The 23,651-nt window shown below is 36.2% G+C and overlaps 2 protein-coding genes and 1 long non-coding RNA gene across 5 annotated transcripts; 1 reads left to right on the forward strand and 2 right to left on the reverse strand.

Annotated features, from left to right (window-relative positions):
* Positions 1–928: 928 nt before the first annotated feature.
* Positions 929–11,297, forward strand: LOC144957291 (uncharacterized). 2 transcript variants are annotated; one of them, XM_078888393.1, is made up of 6 exons: positions 929–1,238; positions 4,329–4,409; positions 5,202–5,274; positions 6,344–6,439; positions 7,641–7,736; positions 8,336–11,297. In XM_078888393.1, exons 1-6 carry the CDS (start codon positions 1,212–1,214, stop codon positions 10,294–10,296), a joined length of 2,334 nt encoding a protein of 777 aa, XP_078744519.1. In that variant the 5' UTR covers positions 929–1,211; the 3' UTR covers positions 10,297–11,297. The 2 variants fall into 2 exon arrangements, with proteins under 2 accessions (XP_078744519.1, XP_078744518.1); XM_078888392.1 differs by lacking the exon at positions 929–1,238 and having other exon boundaries at positions 2,735–4,409.
* On the reverse strand, positions 10,958–16,134 carry LOC144957292 (uncharacterized; the record flags this gene model as incomplete). Its single annotated transcript, XM_078888394.1, is given in 1 exon segment — positions 10,958–16,134. A coding segment is annotated over 1 exon segment (1,729 nt), but the record flags the coding sequence as incomplete, so codon positions are not given.
* Positions 10,958–21,468, reverse strand: LOC144957294 (uncharacterized). 2 transcript variants are annotated; one of them, XR_013642124.1, is made up of 3 exons: positions 20,801–21,468; positions 17,468–17,595; positions 10,958–16,808 (listed from the first exon to the last, which is right to left on the reverse strand). It is a non-coding gene; the product is annotated as an uncharacterized LOC144957294 (long non-coding RNA). The 2 variants fall into 2 exon arrangements; XR_013642125.1 differs by lacking the exon at positions 20,801–21,468 and adding an exon at positions 18,157–18,414 and having other exon boundaries at positions 17,468–18,106.
* Between the last annotated feature and the right edge of the window lie 2,183 nt (positions 21,469–23,651).

Consider the following 23,651-nt stretch of genomic DNA (forward strand, 5'->3'; position numbering starts at 1 on the left):
ATATTAGGAGAAACAACAATGTTTAAAAAAGCATGTCACTGATCAAATGTAAGAGTGATGGAATTAGATTCATAATTTCATTAATCAATATAATTGTAATGTTGTAATTTTTTTTCTACTCGAAGCGATTAATAATGTGAAATTGAATGTAAGCTTCCATTTAATTGAAAAACAGATAGAAGAATGGATTTTCGTTTTCCCCTTTACCACAAACGTATTTCAACTTAACGCCACTCCCACATCATTTATAAGTGTTTGGTTCATCCTGATTGTAGACAAAGGAGAAACCTGAAACTCCATTTTTGTAATTAAAAACGAAGCTTGAATTTAAGCTCATAGTGTTATCTAATCAACATCAGAATCTGAAACCCTTCTTCGTTTGACAGCAGTTGACCAAAAAGATGCTTCTGCTTCATCATCAGTAATCATCCTTAACAAAGAATCATAAGAGTGCTAATGGTCCCCGTTACCTTTAAATTCTTTTCACCCAAAAATACCTTTCTATATCTTGTTTGATTTCTTAACACTTTCAGCTGTGCCAATATTCAGAAGTCTATCTAACTGATCTTTAGTTTTACATTATCCCACCATCTGAAATTACAGCATCTAATATATCAGATTTCTGTTGCCTATCTTTTATTACAGTGTACTCCCCCGATAACGACATGGCTCGGGACCAGAGGTGCATGTCGTTATCGGGAACATGTCGTTATTCGGAAAATTTCAAGATGGCGGAAAAAGGGGTGTGGTTAGACCCTTAGAATGTACATTAATGTACCAACCATAGTGGGTGATCAGTGATCGGACTTTCCAAACATGTAAAATACACGACGTGTGTGTGTGTGTGTGTGTGTGTGTGTGTTCTTGTATGGCATTACTTATGGGGACCAATACCTGGTTACACACCAACGTTCTGAGGACCCCTTGTCATTGTGGGGCCTTACACTCGGGTCCCCATAATGGTATTGGTTTAAAACCATCATTTTGACGCCCTGAACCATTTCACCAAATTTCATCGAAGTCCCCATAATGACGTTTTACTTGAAACGTGTGTGTGGATTTTACACAATTTACGGTGTGTGAAAATATTGAATTGCGTTGGTGTGCGTCTTGTACCGCTCTTCTGAAAAAGAGTTTGAAACGGTAGACGCCAACCGGAAGTTTTTGTCTGCAATGGCTGCGCTCGGCTGACACTGTACTGACAGGCGAAGATGTGGACTTTTCAACGTAAAAAAGGGGTAAGAAATATTTTTTTCCCACTTTTAATTAGTTATTGATATGGATAAAAAGCAAGTCTAGTTTTAATTGTTCGGGATCGGATCTCTTAAAATTATTTTTTGGATTCTTACTCTTACCAATCTAACTAAACAAATCACTAAATTACGACTTCATCAGCCTAGAGTTAGAGCTCTGCGCTATGGCTATACTATCGGCATCGGCGATTGTTAAGATTTCCGCGTTAAATTCTTAGCAATGAGGGCTGCCTTCTCTTATTATTATTTTTAGAGTTTAAATTCAGGTAATAGTAATATCGCAGTGTTGCGGTTCCCAGTCAATTCACGATGTTCTTGGGTCGATATTTCTCTCCCCACATCAGTGCAGTGAGCAGTGCTACCGGACTTTGAACTTGACAAAAAAAAATAATTCAAAATTAATCAAGACCAAGACATACGTCATTGGAAAGGTATTGCAACACAAGAACAGTGATACCACTTAAATTCCATGCTGTAGAAATAAAGTTAGTACAAAAACAAAATCTGGTACCTATCTTAAATTTCTCGAAATTCGATTTACATTAACATCAATATCAGTTTCAGTATCACTAAAAAAATCGTGTGCATTCTCCACTTTTATCTATTTCCGTCACATTGTAATGAAATATAGGAAAGAATGAATGGCGTCAGGGGTCTGCATGCTTGCTGCAGGGATGGTCTGATTTCTGATGCCGGATGAAATTGGGACATGACATTTATGATACATCATCGAATAAGATTTTTAAGTTTAGTGTCATGATGTTAATAATTAATAAAAAGGGACAAGCTTTATAATTGACCTCAGTTATCAATTGAAATATTCCTGTTTCATCCTCAATGCTATTATTCAATCACTTACAATTTATACAAAACATACACCAATGGACTACTGATTGCAAACTAAATACAATGACACAAACACATGCAGCTAGGCGTAGAAACTTGACAGGCCAATCAGCGCTGATCGCAATATTTGATCGTTGCTGATTGGCTGCTTAATTTCTGTGTGACGTCATGGGATGCCATGGAATCCCCACCGACAGAGGCAATGCTAATTCACAGACATATTATGGGGTACCCCATTCACCCGGCGCCTCTCACTCGTGGCACATGAAGGCAGTTGAGTGAGATGTGTAGTGTAATGACCTTAGCGAAACCTATGTGTGCTATGGTAATGACTAATGACGTGTGTAATGACATGTAATGGTTTCCTGCCATATAGGACAAATTGGCGATTTTAATGCCAAGTTTCACAATTCTGATATGTAAAAAAAAATCTTCACGCACAATTAATTTGGTCGGATTTAATATCACTCTTGTGTTGCAATTTTCGCAATTTCATTGTCAAATGATGAAAACTTGGTGATTTGAGGGGGGGGGGGATGCGGGGTTGACAGCGATTTTAGAGAAGATCCATTTCGCGATGCGAAGGCGTGCCCAGGTAGCATCGCAAATGCTTCTTTTTATAGCTGCTGTTTGCGCCATTTTCACATAAAGAGTAGCAGTTGTGATACGACTAAGCCGTTAAATAGCACATGAGTTGCATCGCAACTATAATTTTTATACAGCTGCCATTTTTGGAATTTTCACTAAAAAGGCAGTAGTTGTGATGCTTAGTTGCGACAGTCATATCGTTCTTGCGGCTGTTTTCAACGCTGATTTTTTCACACCATTTCACTAAAAAGCAGGAGTGAATCGCACCGCAACAATTACTTGCACACAGCTGCCATTTTTTGAATTTTCAATAAAAGCGCAGCAGTTATGATACTTAGTCGCGAGTGAGTCACATCGTTCCTGCAGTTGTTTTCAAAGCTGCTTTTTTCACACCATTTCCCAATAAAGCAGGAGTTGCTTTACAATTACGCCATCGGATCGCAACAATCTCTCCTTTTATAGCTGCTATTTTTACTATTTTCATATACAGCAAAAAAAAAAGCGTGTCGGGAGAATGACTATAGTCAGATGCGGTTATGTGAAATTAAAGCCGTAAAAGGAAGCCGTTGTCAAAAAAAATCACAACTGCTGCGCTTTTATTGAAAATTCCAAAAATGGCAGCTGTATAAAAAGTAATAGTTGTGTTGCGACTCACTCCTGCTTCTTTATGAAATGGTGTGAAAAAGCAGTTTTGAAAACAGCCGCAAGAACGATACGATTCAGTCGCAACTAAGCGTCACAACTGCTGCCTTTTAATGAAAATTCCAAAAATGGCAGCTGTATAAAATAATAGTTGCGGTGCGACTCAGGTGAAGAAGTATACACAAACTCCTAGTATAAAACGAAAAGCAAGAGGCGACAAACAAAAAAATACGGGAACTTTGGGTTTCAATAATCCAACTTGGCATCCATATCTATCAGGCCCCGTTTTGAAAAGAAAACGAAAAAAGTCATGCACACACACACACAAACTACACACGATGCCGAATGAAATCCCCAGTCTGAAAGGACACGCTCGAAATCTTGGACACGCTGGTCGCGAACTTGACATTTCCAGCAGCCAAGGAAATCCCCCATGACGTCAGACTTGTGATCGGCGCTGACTGGCCTGTCAAGTTTCTAAGCCTAGCTGCATGTGACACAAACATCGTGAAAATCCATATTTATAAATAAGAAAGAAAGAAGAAGCTATCAAAAAATAAAAAATAAGGTCACAGCCACAGGCCCTATTTCAGGTGCCCATTTTTGAGTCATGCAGGTATCAAAGTACCTTCTAAAACATGCCTTTACTTGTTGCAAACCCTAATATCAAAAGAAAAAAAAATTAACAATTCCTATGCAGTCTGCAGTAGGCTGGGTAGCCTACACTAAGACTAAGACACTGACAGTTCTTGGCTACGTAGACTTTGAATCATTTATGATTCATCTGCTGATCTATGTGTTTTTAATTTCTTCTGGTTACTTAGTTGGTTTACTTATTTGTAATTGCCACTGTTGTAATTGACGAGGGATGAGTTTTTAAAATGCAAGCCTCCAAATTGGAGTATAATAAATGTTTTTTACATGGCTAAAGTCAACCACTCACTACATTTTTTTTTCTTTGATAAAAGTTTATGTATTTGTATTGTTTCTTTTTTTCAGAAACCGTTGAAAACTGCAAATGAAGTTTTTTCTTTACTTTCCGATTCTGGGATGATAAAGAAAGCAAAAGACAAGACTGAGGTAACTACATTGTTAATGATATGAAGGTTACATAGTTTTCTAGTCATTGATTAATTAATAATTATCTATTCAAAGACCTGCTTTGTTTGATTCATGGAATATGTATTATGACCGAAGCCTTTTCTAATTGGCTGAGATGACTCGGCTAGGTTTATGCTTTAGTTTAAAACAAGATCCTTTTTTGCTCTGAGTTGTCGTTCTTAAGTATGCTCATAGTTTAATGCTATTATCTGTCATCTGCATATTTTGCGGCCGCAAATTCCGGGCCCTTCCGCAAATTTCACAAAATTGGCAAAGTTTGGCAAATTTTCCGATTTTTGACATTTTTTTTCTTCTGAAAAAACGTTTTCTTGTGATTTCTTTTTCACTTTTAGCTGGAATTAATGATATTATTTGTCAGGATATAACGGGCAATAGATTTCATTTGAAACACCATTTTATCTAAAAGTAAAGTTGGAAAAAATTGGAAACCATTTAATTTTCATACATTTTTTCAAGGATTATGGGGAGTTTAGGGGTTAAATATCATATCACGTCTAACTCTGCCCCGCAATTTTTTGGCAAATTTTGGCACTTTTGGCACATTTTGACGTTATTTTTGGCAAATTTTAGGCTCCTATTTAGCAAAAAATGCAGATGATAGTATTATGTTTGTGTAACAATGTACCTTTTTTTTTTGGTTGACTGTCAGTCTGGGTAGAGCCATTTGAGAGATGCCAGATTGGAATGCACATATATATAGCTGCATAAGTCTACTTCTAATCCTCTATTCTAATATATTTTCTGTTCCAGAATCAGAGATGTGCGAACTTAAGGCCTCCTCGTCGTGGTGGACAAATTCCTGAAGAAATAGGCAGTAATTGCAGTAAGTTTGATTTTATCATTTTCATTTTGCTTTTCTAACCACTCAAACCAAAAGGAATATTATTACCTCTTGAATGCTTGTCAACTTTTACATGGCATTCAAATGCTCAATTGAGGGTCCCTTGAGATCAGTTGATAGAGTTGTGGCCTATCACACAGATATCCCGGGTTTGATTCCAGGTTCAGGCAAAAAAGACATTAGAATTTTTTCCAATCCCCCTACCTATCCAGCAGAAAGTGGGTAGCTGGATATCATTAGACCTATTGGAAATGGGTGTAAAGTACTTTTCAAAAGACCAGTGTCCTATCCAAAGCGTAACAAGAAATTGCTACTAGTCAGCTCCGAGCTACAGGGTTAGGCTCTGGTCTTATTGGCATGAAGTCCTTTAAGGAGTTACGTATTTGAATGCCTGTTTACTCACATTAAAGATAAGAAAAAGAAAGTAAGTCATTACAGGCCTAATAGTAGCTCATTTTGGTTTCTAATAATGTGTATTACTATTACATTTCATATAGTCTATCACTAACAACTTTCCATCGGTTCTTAATTAACTTTGGACAATCCAGCTGGGTTGTCATAGAGTGAGCCAAAAATATCTTATTTTCCCCTCATTAATGAGAAAGTTCACTGCCAGGCCAAACAACCAGCAGTGCTCTGCAACAAAGATGAAAAATTATTGTTGATAATCTTATCATAGAAATCATATCCTTTCTTTTAGATACTGCATTTTGAAATGAAATAATCTTTTTATCTCTCTCTTTTTCTCTTTCTCTCTCTCTTCCTCTGCCTCTCACAATATTGAGTTTAGAATGATGGCATTGCTCTTTCATTTAGTCTGTAACATAAATGAAGATGGTGGGGGTCAGTTATAGAAAAGAGTTTTGATTATTGTACTTTCATCTCCTTGATTTAATTCTCTAACCAAGTTAGTTTTCAAAGACATAACCAGACTATATGGTTAGAGAATTACATCTACAATATATCTGATGTTTGCTTCTCTGGAGTAAAGAGAAACTTCATTTCAATTTTGCACACATGTTTTGATATATACTTTTCATGGTCATTTCAGAAAAGGACAGTGAAGACGAATATGTCCCCGAAGGCCCAAGAGAGAGTGCTTCTAGCTGCAAAACAGACAGCGATCCAGAGGATACTGATGACAAAGGTAAATAACCTGTGATGAGGTGTTTTTAGTGAAATAGAAAAGATACAAATACAATGCCGAATTAATTCTGTCTTCAGAAGAAATATGCGATACATCATGTTCCGTTTTAAAAATGTTGCTGTTTGGGGAATAGTGAATGACGCATTGGACAATTAACTAAAATATCACAAATTTGAGTATCAATTTGTTTACAGTGGAAGTCGCATTCAACGAGGTCTTTGGGACAGGGCCCCTGACCTCGTTGAATGCGACCTCTTGTTGAATGCGACTTTGTCCTAAACAAGGAATATAAATAATGAATCAGTATGAAAAAGTTAGATTTATGATTTAGCTTCCTTGACGAGCACATTACGGCACCGGGATTCTTCTGGGGTTGTTTCTTTTCATTTTAAAATTTTATTTATTTACATATTTAAAAAAAAAAAAATTTTGCATTTCAATGCATGTATTTTATTAATAAGATTAGCCCTTGTCCTTTATTCATACAAAACTGAGACCATCACAATTAACACTAAGTCTGTGTGATGAAATCTTAGCTGCGCATGACCTAACCATGGCACTACACGTCACATGTCTGCTGCCAGCATCTCCTCATTCATCGAAGTAAATACACCTACCCATCCTCTCCTCGCCTCACAATTTCTACCAACCCACTCCATAGAGGGACTACATGTTGTCTATGACCGACTCACCTCTTGCCTTACACATAGGAATACCTACCAGATAAAATTCTACACGACACACGGCTGAGTAGCATCGTACTACTGTAAACCACGCACTACACATTGGACAACATGAGACGTTCGTTTTGTGGAGGCAAGCAAACAGTGACGTTCAAATGAAAGTTGTGCCACTCTGTGGGTAGCATTGCTCTGGCCTGAAGCCAATGGTCTGGCCTAAATGACCTCGTTGAATGCGACTTTAGGAGCTAGGATGCTCGTTGGATGCGTTTTTATTTACTAAGAAAATATAGGGCCGGGAATCGGGGATTTCTGAATCCCTCGTTGAATCCGACTTCTCGTTGAATGCGACCTCGTTGAATCCGGTGCCCACTGTATTGAGTTAGAAGAATCTTGTACATTATGTTAGATAATTGATATCTTTTTTGTGTTAAAAATGTCTTAAAAACCTGAAAATTAAACCCAACAAACTGTTTTGAAGATACAAGCAAGCATCATTCCCTCTTACAATCTTATTTCAGAAATGGACAGTGAAGACGAATATGTCCCTGAAAGCTCAGGAGAGAGTTCTTCTAGCTGCAAAACAGACAGCGATCCTGAGGATGCTGATGACAAAGGTAAATAAGAACCTGTGATGCTTTAGATTTAAAATCCAAATACAATAAGCAGGAATATACTCTAATTTACCCATAATAGTACGTACTTTGATCCCTTGAAACCTGTTTGTAACTCATTTTATACTGTGACAACACTGGTGCAATCCCACATGTCACACAGATGTATGGCCTTGAGCATTAGTTGTATTGCATGGTTATTACCAAATTGTTTTATGAAGAGAAGAATGATTTTTTTTTAATGCCTTGAGATAGTCTACTATTCTATCCAAATGAGTCAGTTGTAACCAGTCATGTTAACCTACAAAATTGAGACAGCACTTTTTTTTGGTGAAATATTTCACCCCGAGAAGGGGAAATGATTTTTTGGTTTTCCGTGAACCATATGTCGTTGTAAGAGCAGCGGCAGTGTGTGCAAATAACCTCTCCCAAGGTTCAATTGCAGTGCCAAAAGTGGGACTCGAACCCAGATCTCCCATATCACAGTGCAATGGCTTATCCGCTCGGCTATTGCGACACACTTGGGGTCTACATGGTATGCATAAGTACTTTGAATTGCACAACAGCAAGTGAAGTCATGTTTTTTATTTTTGCATTTTCAGACCCCAATGAACACCAAAGAAGTCCTACAACTGCAAGTCTAGTTTGTGTTGCAGAGAGTGAGGTAGAAAGTGGTAGCGAGTCTGTCATCATCCCTCTCCCACAGCTCGATGATCAGGAGGCTGACCTTCCACAGAAAGCAGATGACATGACTGTGCAGAAAATGGTGCCAGGAGGATCGGGGGGTAAAAGAAAATGGGACAAACGACATTCTTGTTTGTATTGTGGTAGACTTTATGCTAAAATGGCTAGGCATTTAGAAAGTGTACATAGTGGGGAAATTGAAGTGGCAAAAGCTTTAGCCCATAAAGTAGGTACCAAGGACAGAAAGAGGGAATTGCAGTTATTGCTTCATCGTGGGGATTTTAAACACAACAAAACAGTGATAGATGCAAAAAAAGGTTTTTTGATTCCGGCTAGAAGGCAACCAATAACTGACAACTTAGAGGCTTTTACAACCTGTGAAAAATGTTTTGGACTTTTTCTAAGGAAGGATTTATGGCGTCACAAGAAAAAATGTGCTGCCTTCAATAATGAAACCAAAAGCTCAAAGAAAAATACAAATTTTCTTTTACTTTCAAGTAAACAGGAAGACGATAATAGTGATTTTGAAGAAAAGATTTTAAACACAATGAGTTCCGATAGGATCTCCCTCCTTTGTCGCCATGACAGTGTCATTTTGCAGTATGGGAAAAATCTTTTTTCTAAATTTTTAGACCAGCCACATCAATACCAGTACATAAAACAAAAAATGAGAGAAATTGGCCGTTTTTTGAATGAAATGAAAAACGAATGTGAAATTGAAAATATTACACAGTGCATTGACCCCCTGTTATTTTCAACTGTTGTCAAAGTTGTCAAAGTTTTAGCAAAGTACAATTGCATCACTGGAATTTATGAAATACCTTCACTTGCTTTAAAGTTAGGCCATTCCTTAAAAGCCTGTGCAGACATTTTGAAATCAGAGGCTTTGCAATCAGGAGATACTCTATTAGAGAAACAGGCTGAAGCATTTACCAAACTTTATTCTTCTGACTGGTCACATCAAATATCATCGAGAGCTCTGCACACTCTTCACAAAAGAAGATTTAACACAGCAAGAAGACTACCTTTAGCAAAAGATGTGCAGCTTTTATATTGTTTCATTAAATCCAAGTTAACAGATGCAATAACACAATTGCGTGAACACCCAAACCCAAATACGTGGAGAAATTTAGCTGAGATTGCTCTAGCACAGGTGGTTCTTTTTAACAGACGAAGAGGCGGTGAGATGCAGAGAATGAAAATTGAAAACTATCAGAATGGATTGGCTTCAGGAAAATCTCTACAAGGGGAAATCCTGCAGAGTTTGAGTAAGTTTGAAAGAAACTTAGCCAAACAACTCGAAAGGGTAGAAATTAGAGGAAAGCGAGGGAGACGAGTGCCAGTTCTTCTACCCAAATCTCACAAGGATAGTATTGACTTGCTCCTCGATTTCAGACAATCCAGTGGGCTTGCTAACAATAACCCATATGTTTTTGGTGCTATCGGTGAAGGTGAAAATGTACTTAGAACTTCAGATGTTCTCAGGAAATTTGCCACTGCATGTGGAGCAGATCAGCCAGACTTATTGACATCTACAGCACTTAGAAAACATATTGGAACAATATGTCAGCTGCTTGATTTGAAGGAGAATGAACTGGAAGCATTGGCTGCCTTCATGGGGCATGACAAGTCTGTTCATAAAGAATACTATCGTCTTCCAGAGGACACGATGCAACTTGCTAAAGTTAGTAAGATTCTCTTGCAACTGGAGAAAGGAAAAATTGACAAGTGTAAGGGAAAGAATCTAGACGAGCTGGAATTTGCTGAAGACGAAGCAATTGATGGAGAGGAATTAAGTGCTGATGAGGATGACCTTGACGACTGCGTTCAAGGCGGTGACACAGGATGTAGCAGCATGACCCTGATAGTACGACGATAATGCCATACACTGAAAACTGTCAGGAGGCTGATACTGTTAGAGAATCTCATAAATCAAAGAAAATCACAAACAGAGTAGTGAATAAAGAAAGGAAAGGGTGGTCTGAGGAAGAAAGAAAAGCTGTTGAAAAGGAATTAGGAATTTTTTCTTTTTAGAAAGATTGCCTGGCAAAGCAAACATTGAAAATGCTATGAGAAATTCTCCAATCTTAGCAAACAGACCCTGGAGACAAATCAAATATTACATAAAAAATGTTCAAACTAGAAAAAAGAAATTTGTATAGAAATTTGTTCCCTATGTTATTGTATGTACGGTAGTACATAAACTAAGCATTATCTTGTTGTCGCCTTGATGTACAGACATTTGTTGTTAATTCAATTAATTGGTACCTTATGCAATTTGTGATCAGTACTTTTTCCTCCGACCTCCTCTCTCTCTCGTTCTCTTTTCTTTCTCGCTCTCTCTCTCTTTATAAAAATTTCAATACTATGTTGTTTTTGACATCAACTTAAAATCAATATGAAAACATGAACATATTTTTTTTTCAATAATGATACTGATAATAATATGTCCAATTACAGGACAATTTGTTGTTGATGATAATAATGTTATCTCTGACCATTATATTGTGGAAAATGTCAAAACCAGATGAACACAAAAGTATTCAAAATTACTTTTTATTTTGTCTCGTTATACTCGTATCAATGAACTGAAAGTGATTTTAGCCAAATAGTCCTTAAACCAAAACAATTTGCAGAATAGTTATCAAAATCATTTCTGTTAATTAGACCAACATTCCTATTTTGACATTTGTTAACTTGTATAAAGTGATGTTTTGTGATTCTATCTTTTTCCACGTCATTATCTTTGCTTATTAGACGAGTTAAGATCTAGGCTTAATCAAACTATTGAGAAGTCACATTTTCATTCCCCGTTCTGGCATACCATTTTATTCAATAAAACATTAGATGCATTGACTTGCTAAAATGGAGTCAATTTTACCAATTGTTTAATAATGATTAATGTGTTTGTAAAAATACGCCCTGGTGCGCTAGCAAATTACCTATCTGTTCCTTTGGTTTTCAGGGTCTCACCTCAGATGTTTTGCTTGCGCTCTTGAACACACAATTCAAACCACTGTTAGTTTATTAAGTTTTGTTTTTTCCGCCACATATATCATCATTATGTATAAAAATTGTTTATGCTTCTTTATCGTCAAGAATGGACTATTTCTTGTTGTATTTTCGTTATATGGGTTCGAGCATCTCAAACGGTAGAGCACTGTCTATTCATTAGGACCCGAATTTAGCTTCAATGAGAGCTGTCTTTGTTTCTGCCCTCTCTATCCAGAAAAAAATGGGTACCATCGTTGAATACTAAGACACGTCCAGAAAAGTTATGTGGCATAGACTAGCAGCATCCCATCAATAATGCAAAAAGTAATTTTTGTCATCCCTTCTTACACCTCAGAGAACAAGATGTATACTCTTACTAATTTTTGAGTCTTCCTGCTCTCATAGGACTTTCGTTTGAAATTAATTAAGATTGGAATTCAATATTTCCCTCAGTTATAGTATGGCTCTTTTCACTCTTTTCTGATAATTATCATGGTATATACAGTGGAAACTCCCAATAACGACATCGCTTGGGACTGGAAGATTATGTCTTTATTGGGAGTATGTCGCTATCCAGAGTTTTTATTTTCACTACGAACATAATTTAAGTATAAGATTAGGGACTAGAGATTTGTGTCGTTATCCAGAGAATGTCGTTATTGGGAGTTTCCACTGTATTTAATAAGATAATTTTAAAATTTCCCCAGAATCAACTTCAAATCTTTATTAATCATTATTTGGCATTATTATTTGGCTATGATTATGAATAAATAAACCTCATTTAAAATCAACATATTTTTTCCGTCTTGATGATTTGACTGGATTCCACTGAACACCCTTTATACTCCTTATGATTATATGTCAATGTTCAGAACCCTACCCTTGGCATTGAGGGAGAACTTTCACTTGGTCAGTTCTACATGATTCGAATGTGTACAAGATAGATTGTTATCTGACATCAGGATCCATATGGTAGTTTAGTTGGTAGATACCTGGCCTGTAGTGTCATCATTTCAAAGCCTCATGAAGACAGAATTGTTCTGATATCATCTACTGAGCAGTGAATGTTTGGTTGCATTTCATTCTGATACAGACATAGTGACTAGAAAAATGATATGCCAATAGTAATGCAAGTCGGGTACAGCCTAAGGTTAGGAACATTTTTGTTTGGAGTATCCCGATCTATCTTAATGTCCTATTTCTTCTTTTGTTTTTACATTCTTTTCCGTATAGATGGGCATCTAATTCTCAAGGTCCTTAGAAGTAATGTCTACTGTAGACACACATCAAAGGTTCCTGCTAGTAATGGCCACATTTTAAACTCCCAAAGGTCCCTAGAAGTAATGTCTACTGTAGACACACATCAAAGGTCCCTGCAAGTAATGGCCACAGTTTAAACTCTCAAAGGTCCTTAGAAGTAATGTCTACTGTAGACACATCAAAGGTCCCTGCAAGTAATGGCCACAGTTTACACAGGTCCTTGCAATAAATGTGCACAGTTTACACACCAAGTGAGTCCCCACTAGTAATGCCCTGTCTCATCAAGTCCTCACAATGACTACACAATGTCCCTACAATGATGGTGTAAAGTGAGGCCCAAACATACTCTAGTCAAACCTTTGTTATTTGACGTATTCTAAAAAACGACACCTGCCATCATAGACGGCTGTTTTGTCCACCAATACAACGTATTGTATGTTTCCTAAACCCACTGGAAATAGAGGTACCCACAAGTCATGTGTGAAATTATGGTCCTGACAAGTCATGCCATACAAGTATGTGTGTGTGTGTGTGTGTAGTTTTGTTGTTTTTTGTTTGTTTTTGTTGTTTTTTGTGTGTCATTTTCCCTCTGTTGTTTATGGGACCGGCATGAGTGCAGCTGTATTTAATAATACAACTGAACACATGGCCACATTAAAAATGTTTTTTTGTTGGTTTTTTTTTGTTGTTTTTTTGTTGGTTTTTTTTTTGGGAGGGGGTTTTTATTTTGTTTTGTTTTTTTTTTTTAAACTAATTGTCGGGTTTCAATTTAGAGAAGAAATCCATAATCCCGGTCTGTCGCTTGTTGCTGTAAATCATAGGGCCGACTTTAGGACATTTCATTGGCCGATAACAAAGTGATCTCATTGGCTATGAGGTGCCTCTGGCTCAGAGAATGAAATGAAACTTACCGGAAACAACATTTTAGCTATTTTTATTTTTGTATCTAGCAAAGTCACAGCCGATTATTGCTAACTCAATGTCGTTATCCGGAGAGTGGTCTAAAAAGTATGTCATTATTTAGAGAGTTTTATTACTAATAACATATAGTAAAAAAATCGGGACCGGGGGCCAATGTCGTTATCGGGAGAATGTCGTTATTCGGAGAGGTCGTTATCGGGAGAGTGCACTGTATTTTATCACATCTTTTTCTTTTATTCTCACTCATCTTTGCCTTAACTTTTACACGTACATTAGCTTCCTCTTCCTTACTAATAGACTGTAGGTTTTCAGAATTCCTTTTATCTTCCTCTAAAATATCATTTTGTTTAGATTCGCTTAATGCACAAAACCAAGAAACTGTCTTATTATGCTTCCACATATTTAGTGTGGAGCGTAAATGCAAGGAGGCCCTTTTTCGTTTATTGAGATCATAATCTAAATCCCCAAATAACCTTTCCCCAGTCAAATTGGTCAACGGACATCTATCTAAAATATTCTTAACATCAACAGCAATATCACCACCATACACACCACCGTCAAGAAAGTCATGTAATTGCCTCCTTAAAACCAATATACAATTCCCTACAAAATCTTTAAAAGCCAACAACACTAAATCAATTTGGCATTCATGTGTCACAAAATCAAAAGTACACATGTCATCAAAACAAAAATCATCAAACACGGAAACAAATTCATGTTCATCAAATGACATCATGGACATAAATTTCTCAAAATTAACATCAATCTTTTTGACATAAGAGGGGAATGACCCATAAGGAATTTTACTTTTCATCAACTCCCAGTATGGCCCAGTGATAGATTAAACAGTGAAATAGCAGCAACTAAAGAAATTACCCTACTATCCCTCAAATCTGCAACAATACTTTGAAGCTTTAAATTGTCACCTGAAACTTCATTTTCTAGAAAATCAAGAACATGTTTATGATGGTACAAAAGAGCATGAGCATTTTCAAATATATTATTGAAACGATTACTTCTAAAACTGCAAAACTGAGACTTAATATTATTAGCTTCACAATAATTTAGCCATTCTTCCCTTGCCCCATTTTTCTCATCCCCCCGAGGTCCCAATACTTCTGCAGTTAGTCTTATAGCACGTAAGGCTGCACTTTCTTTACCAATACTAGACTGAAAATGATTAAACTTTTGCTGACTGTCCCTCCCAAGTGAACCCCCCTCTTTAATTACATCCCTCTCAAATTCTAACACAGCACTCTCAACAGCTTTAGACAGACCAAGCAAAAAATGCGCGTTACAATACAAAAAATGTGTACATATATCCTCATCATGCAAAACACTCTTACGCCATTCATGATTTTTTTTATTTAAAAGTTTCATATTTGCCGCTCTATCGGACATAACAGAATTCATTTTATAAACAATTTCTTTTAAAAGCTCATCTCTTTCTTCATCCTTTAGGTCACTATTAATTTGAATTAAATCATCAAAAACTTTAATTATTTGTTCTAACATACTATTTGCATCATCTGAGGCTATAGTCTGAAAACCCAAGCTAATTGCTTTTCCACTACTAAGAACAATATATTTTTCCATGTAATGTTTCTTTCGCCTTGAAGTACCATCTGATGCAAAAGTAAAACAATCAGTATTTTTAATTCCATCAACAATTTGACATTTTGCTACATGATTGCCTTCAAACATTATAATTAGAGCAGTAGAAGAGGAAGGTAATTCTTCAAGAGAAAACGAATGTCCAAACAAATGTTTGGCAACTATTTCTACAACTTTTGAGCAATTAGTTGCAGACACATTCGCTTCCCCTTGGAGAGCCATATATGCAATACGGACAGAATCTTTAAATTTATTATATTTGTCACATTTCAATTTGAATCTACTGTCATCTTTATCAAGATTGTTAACCATATTTAATGTGTAATGTAGAGACTCAGACTTTTCATTCAATAGCAAACACCTTTTCTTTGACTTAGACAATTTTTTTTGTAAAGACAACTTGACTTTCTGTAGATCATCACATTCTTTTTTAAGGACAGAATTTTTCATGTCTAAGTCTGCAATTTTTGTTGTTAAATCTGAATTAATTTTCCTCAGGGAACAATTGTTCTTATAAGTTTTGGATTTTTTTAATTTAACAAGATCCTGTGACAAAGTTTTGTTCTTTAATTTTAAATTAAAAATTTCTTTCTTTAAAATATTACATTCTGATGAATCGACTTTAGACTTTTTAGATGAAAACAATTTTTTAGAAGAGACAGACTTTGATAATTTTCTAACATGGTCAACATTAACAATTGTGGAAGAAAGTGGGATGTGGGACTCTGATGAAAAATATTCTGGCAATAAAACAGAAGTGATCGGTGCAGGGGTACATTCAGGTTTGGCTGGATTCTGAGTAGAAACAGACGTAGAGGGTAGAGGGGTAGAACCAAAAGTGAATGACGATGATGGTAGTGGTGCTGAACATGAATCGGGTGTGGACACATTCCGAGAATTAATATTCGTGGAGGGATGAGGGGTAGAACCAGATACAGTAGAAATGCAGGACGATGGTGGTGGTGGTGGTGGTGAGCTGAGAATCTTAGTAGAAGTAGAAGGTTGACTTGATGATGGCAGTACAGATGAAGGAAATAAAACGGTTGGCTGAGGACAGTGCTGGCCAGTCAACAGTAGACGACAGTGGGGGTGGTGGTGGTGGCGATGACGAGGGTGGCTTTGTGGCTGTGGCAGGAGGAGAGTTTAGCTGAATTTCCGTCAGATGACAGGGAAAGAAGGGTTTCCTGAGCCATGCCTGAAGTGCTGCTGGGTCCCTGCTGATATTTTTTATCAGCTTCCCCTTCTTTGTTTCTGCAGCGAGATACATTCCTCGCAACTTCTCTCGTGCAAATTACAGGAGAAGGCGATATGTCTCCTAGAAATTTATGGAAGTCTCCATAAGTGTGTCCATGTTTCAGGAGAAAATTGCCGAGGTCCACAGCAATTTCATTTGACACAACAGTCTTTTTAAAATTGTTCTTCTCCAATGTAATGTCTATACCAATGGCATTGAGGACATCACTGATGTGGTGAAGATCCACAGGTGCATTCAAAAACGTTTTATCTTTCCCTTTTGCCGCCTTCACCACCTTCAAAATTTTTCGCCAGATACTATTGACAGGATAACTTGAGTCTACTTAATTTGGAGAACCATTGTTCCACCTAGAAGGGAAAAAATAACCAGAAAATATTAAAGGGCTTATAACTAATGCATTAGTATATTAGAACAGAAAAAAAATAGAATCTTATACAAAAAGATAACCCTTGATAATACATCAGAATCCAACAAGTTTAAAAAAAGATAAGGATTAGGATGAAAAAATTAATATACTTTGCTAGAGAGAGGAACACAGGGATGGTTTAGAATTTAATTGTATTCCATAGCAAACATCTAGTCTTGTCTAACCTAGTAAAGACCTTTTCAACTAGTGCTATGATACCAACAGCACATGGCCCATTGCTAATTGCTGACTGTTGCAGGCATGCTTAAATTATATCATAAAGAGAGCCATAAACACGTCTTTTACTTGTCTATGTCACTCAGTCACTTGTAACTACAAACCCTAGTAAACTCAACCATACATGTTAACAATAAAATCTACTGGCAACCATCATGAACTTATATGAATCTGAAAGCTCCATAGCGGGACCTTGTGTTTTACAACAAAAAATCAAATCATAAGCTGGTTTAGCCTCACTGTACTGATAATATTAGCGCAGTAAAAAACATCAAAAACAACCAAAATATTTATCACAAAAACATCATAGTGGCCTGTGACAACGAAAACAGATGTGTCATGTATTCATAGATGATACCTTACCTCAGACACTGTCGTTTTGGCTTCAAAGCGCAGATGATAAAGCTGGACAAACAGCTTGTTTGTCACTTGTCTACGACCTTTCCCCTTCATCAAAAATGAAGCCCTGAGACGAATCATTTGTTCGTCATCTGAAAATGGAGAATTAAAATGTTCAAACTTATTTGAGATGTGATAATAATAATAAATAGTTTCTATACACCGCCTTACCAAGGTTTTTCAACAAGCTCAACACGCGAAATGATTCCTCATTACCATCAACACCATCTATCAAAACTCAACTGTCAAATTCAAAAAGGCAGGATTCAAGAATTTAATATAAATCTAAACCTTATATTATAACCAAGCAACCATCACCAAGTCAATCCCATAGCATCAAAGTAAAACAATCCTTTCTACCAAGTAGTCTATACAGTAAAAGGTTAAAGGTTAAATTTAAACTGGAGTTTGAGTCATTATAGTATAATAGTAATAGCTCCATCAACCGTGGCATGGGTGAAACTGGATCTTAAAAAAAACGATTGAAAAACAAACAAGTTGGATACTACTCATTGATGAAGAATGGAGCGATTGAAAAACAAACAAGTTGGATACTACTCATTGATGAAGAATGGAGCGATTGAAAAACAAACAAGTTGGATACTACTCATTGATGAAGAATGGAGCGATTGAAAAACAAACAAGTTGGATACCCACTCATTGATGAAGAATGGAGCGATTGAAAAACAAACAAGTTGGATACTACTCATTGATGAAGAATGGAGCGATTGAAAAACAAACAAGTTGGATACCACTCATTGATGAAGAATGGAGCGATTGAAAAACAAACAAGTTGGATACTACTCATTGATGAAGAATGGAGCGATTGAAAAACAAACAAGTTGGATACTACTCATTGATGAAGAATGGAGCGATTGAAAAACAAACAAGTTGGATACTACTCATTGATGAAGAATGGAGCGATTGAAAAACAAACAAGTTGGATACCACTCATTGATGAAGAATGGAGCGATTGAAAAACAAACAAGTTGGATACCACTCATTGATGAAGAATGGAGCGATTGAAAAACAAACAAGTTGGATACTACTCATTGATGAAGAATGGAGCGATTGAAAAACAAACAAGTTGGATACCACTCATTGATGAAGAATGGAGCGATTGAAAAACAAACAAGTTGGATACCACTCATTGATGAAGAATGGAGCGATTGAAAAACAAACAAGTTGGATACCACTCATTGATGAAGAATGGAGCGATTGAAAAACAAACAAGTTGGATACTACTCATTGATGAAGAATGGAGCGATTGAAAAACAAACAAGTTGGATACTACTCATTGATGAAGAATGGAGCGATTGAAAAACAAACAAGTTGGATACTACTCATTGATGAAGAATGGAGCGATTGAAAAACAAACAAGTTGGATACTACTCATTGATGAAGAATGGAGCGATTGAAAAACAAACAAGTTGGATACCACTCATTGATGAAGAATGGAGCGATTGAAAAACAAACAAGTTGGATACTACTCATTGATGAAGAATGGAGCGATTGAAAAACAAACAAGTTGGATACTACTCATTGATGAAGAATGGAGCGATTGAAAAACAAACAAGTTGGATACTACTCATTGATGAAGAATGGAGCGATTGAAAAACAAACAAGTTGGATACTACTCATTGATGAAGAATGGAGCGATTGAAAAACAAACAAGTTGGATACCACTCATTGATGAAGAATGGAGCGATTGAAAAACAAACAAGTTGGATACTACTCATTGATGAAGAATGGAGCGATTGAAAAACAAACAAGTTGGATACCACTCATTGATGAAGAATGGAGCGATTGAAAAACAAACAAGTTGGATACCACTCATTGATGAAGAATGGAGCGATTGAAAAACAAACAAGTTGGATACCACTCATTGATGAAGAATGGAGCGATTGAAAAACAAACAAGTTGGATACTACTCATTGATGAAGAATGGAGCGATTGAAAAACAAACAAGTTGGATACTACTCATTGATGAAGAATGGAGCGATTGAAAAACAAACAAGTTGGATACTACTCATTGATGAAGAATGGAGGATTGAAAAACAAACAAGTTGGATACTACTCATTGATGAAGAATGGAGCGATTGAAAAACAAACAAGTTGGATACACTCATTGATGAAGAATGGAGCGATTGAAAAACAAACAAGTTGGATACACTCATTGATGAAGAATGGAGCGATTGAAAAACAAACAAGTTGGATACCACTCATTGATGAAGAATGGAGCGTCTGAAAAACAAACATTTGGATACTACTCATTGATGAAGAATGTGAGCGATTGAAAAACAAAAGTTGATACACTCATGATGAAGAATGGAGCGATTGAAAAACAACAAGTTGGATAACTCATGATGAAGAATGGAGCGATTGAAAAACAAACAAGTTGGATACCACTCATTGATGAAGAATGGAGCGATTGAAAAACAAACAAGTTGGATACCACTCATTGATGAAGAATGGAGCGATTGAAAAACAAACAAGTTGGATACCACTCATTGATGAAGAATGGAGCGATTGAAAAACAAACAAGTTGGATACTACTCATTGATGAAGAATGGAGCGATTGAAAAACAAACAAGTTGGATACTACTCATTGATGAAGAATGGAGCGATTGAAAAACAAACAAGTTGGATACTACTCATTGATGAAGAATGGAGCGATTGAAAAACAAACAAGTTGGATACTACTCATTGATGAAGAATGGAGCGATTGAAAAACAAACAAGTTGGATACTACTCATTGATGAAGAATGGAGCCGTCCTGTTAAGATTATTATTATAAAATCAAACAATGTGCACTCAAATTTCGTCCCAATTGTCAATAATTTCTTAATGATAATGAATGGCTTAATTAATCTAAATTTCAGAAAATTGAGAAACAACTAGACTTAGACGTCGATAGTGTGATACTTTCCATTTCCTAGTACTAGTACTACTAGTAGGACTCACAATCACAAGCACCAGTCTAGCAGTCAGGACGGACACTGACACGACCAGTTTCTATTATTTTATTTTTAATCTAGAGGTATCAGTGATAATGACACGTTCATTCTTAGCGATCGGTGGGCTCCGATAATATCATATCATGATAAATAATAATAATATAATAATATAATATAAAATATATAATAAATAATAATAATAATAATAATAATAATAATAATAATAGCCTTCATGAATGAACACGAATTGTCAAGCGGTTACAAACATTATCATTAATCAGTGATGATACTCACAAAAAGTCAAAAAGGAGGAAAAGTCTCGGAAAAACGGAAAACTCACCTAGAACATTCTTTCACCACAGGAAAGTAGGCAGGATGACTTCTTTTGAGTACTTGAAGAGTACTAGTGTGTTTTGGGCCTCTTTCTAGGTGGGGGCCCAACCTGTCTGGATTGCTTCTTTATATGAAGCTTATAGGCTGTTTTAATTGCCTTCTCCCGGACTGCCTTTGCTTGCTTTTTTGTTTCCGCCTTTACAACTGCTTGATCAAACATTTGTCTTTTTCTTTCCTTTTCCTCTTTCTGTTTTTGCAACTCAGCATGATACTTGCTGCGAGATTTTTTAATGCAACTTATCAGGACAGGATCAATTTCACTGTGATCTATGTCTTTTCTTTTGAAGCTTCCAGGGCAGTGGCATTCCTTGCTTTCAAAGAATAGTTCACCGTCTGTATGGCAGAGAATGTTGAAATATTCATGTTGCCACACTTGTCTTTAAGAATATCCTTCATTTTAGAAAAGGAACCCTCTACCTGTGGGCCATGAAATATGGATAAGCAAGCCCTAGCCAGCTTTTGAAGAATAGGAAAGTCACTATTTCTATTCCACCACAAATCAACCCTTTCCCCATTAAAGTCCTTCTTGGTTAGGACAAAAATTTTTATTTCCATCAAAACAAGATCGAAATCTGAGGAGGAAAACCGAGGAAAGGAAAGAAAACCGCGGATTTCCGCGGATCCGCGGAAAAGTATCATCACTGATTAATTCAGAAAAGTGAGTGGAGCAAACAGTATCATGATAAGATTACAAGATGGCTAGCACCATTCAGTATCTGATACTGAATAGTGGTTTTGCACTATTCAGTATCTGATACTGAATAGTGGTTTTGCACTATTCAGTATCTGATACTGAATAGTGGTTTTGTACTATTCAGTATCTGACACTGAATAGTGGTTTTGCACTATAAAACGGTGTTTTTTTTTTCCGAAACCTGACAAATTTATGGGAAGAGGGCAGCTGTGGGAGTGAATATGGGACTCAGAGAAGTGTACGCCAGTGGGGAGTGAACCTGGGACTGGGTTTCGGCGGGTTTCCAAATAAAAAGCAATTACTTTTTTACGAAACACGACGACACCTGGCAATATCCGACAAAGTAATGAGAGGTAGGCAGCAGCGTGTGTGTGTGTAGCGGGGGGGGGGAGGAGAGGATGAACCTGAGATTCAGGGAAGTGCACACCGGTTGGGAGTGAACCTGGGACTGTGAGAAGAGGATATCAGTGGAAATGAACCTGGGACTATGGAAGATAGATACTAGTGGGAAATGAAGCCGGACTATGGGAGTTGGGTACCAGACGAGAATGAAGCAATTACTTTTTTACAAAACCCACCGAAAAACCATAGACAGGTTTACTCCCCAATAGTCTACACTTCCCTGAGTCTCGGGTTCACTCCCCCACGGTTGCCTACTTTCTTTCCATAACTTTGTGGGATATTGTCGGGTTTCATAAAAAAGTAATTGCTTTTTTTTTTTTACGAAACCCAGTCCCAGGTTCACTCCCCAATGGTGTACACTTCCCTGAGTCCCAGGTTCACTCCCCACTGTTACCTACTTCCCATAACTTTGTCGGGGTTCGGTGTGTTTTGGCAGGTTTCGTAAAAAAAGAAACACCCCTAAAAATACCACCTGTATTCAGAAAATAGATGTCAATTGTAGTCTAATATTCAGTATTCTATTTAAATCATTATTTTTATTATCATCATCATCATCATCATCATCATCATTATCATCATCATTATTATTATTATTATTATTATTATTATTATTATTATATTATTATTATTATTATTATTATATTATTATTATTATTATTATTATTACTATTATTATTATCATTACTATTATTATTATTATATTATTATTATTATTATTATTATTATTATTATTATTATTATTATTATTATAATCACGTAAATTTTAATATAATACGGCAATTAATTCACGGAAGTACATCGCTCAATTAATAATGGCAGAAAGTCTGGCCACATATTTATAATGAATCGGGTTTGTCTTAGATGACCAAACAACAACAACAACAAATGAGACAAACAAAAAAAAAAAAAAAGCAAAAATATTAAACAACAGAAGAGCACATCAATGAAAAACAACGAGATGATAACACATAAAAGATATTCGTAATAAATCGATAACTGATTAAATTACTCGAACTACTTGATTAAAAAAAAATAATAATCATAATAATGATGATGATGACGATTACAATAATAATAATAATAATAATAATATAATAAATAATAATAATAATAATAATAATAATAATAATAATAATAATAATAATAATAATAATAATAATAATAATAATAATAATAAAATAACAATAGTATAATATCAACATTAAAGCATATTACAAGCAAATAAAATTATTAAAACAAAAGTTTTAAAAATATCAATAGACAGAAGGAATTTTTAAAATATTGGGGGAACAAAAAAAAAGTTATCAATATTATCCCTGCCAGGATTTGAACTCTCGAACCTTAAGTTTAAGCTCAGAGTCAAACAGCTTATATCCACCAAGCCATGTGACATTTAATCATGTCTATTTAGATATCTAAAAAGGGAGTGAGTATTTTCCGCCGGGCGGAAAATAACCCTTTTTTCTTATTCTCCGCCGGGATTATCCTTGGGTCTTGTGACCCCCAGTCGTGTCAAAGATCACATCCGGTCGACCGTGGCGCCAACCGCGAAGCCATGATTGTTTTGTTCGATTGTCAATGACTGTGACTCTTGATTTCCAAGCACTTTTTCATCTTATCAACAATTGCAAAAATGCAGTTAACCAATTGCAGACTGAGACTGATACCATTTTTATTCGTCAGGATTCTGTAGAGGTAAGAA

This window comes from Berghia stephanieae, chromosome 11 (assembly GCF_034508935.2).
Source record: "Berghia stephanieae isolate SIO BIC M18660-M18661 chromosome 11, UCSD_Bste_1.3, whole genome shotgun sequence".
NCBI lineage: Eukaryota > Metazoa > Mollusca > Gastropoda > Nudibranchia > Aeolidiidae > Berghia > Berghia stephanieae.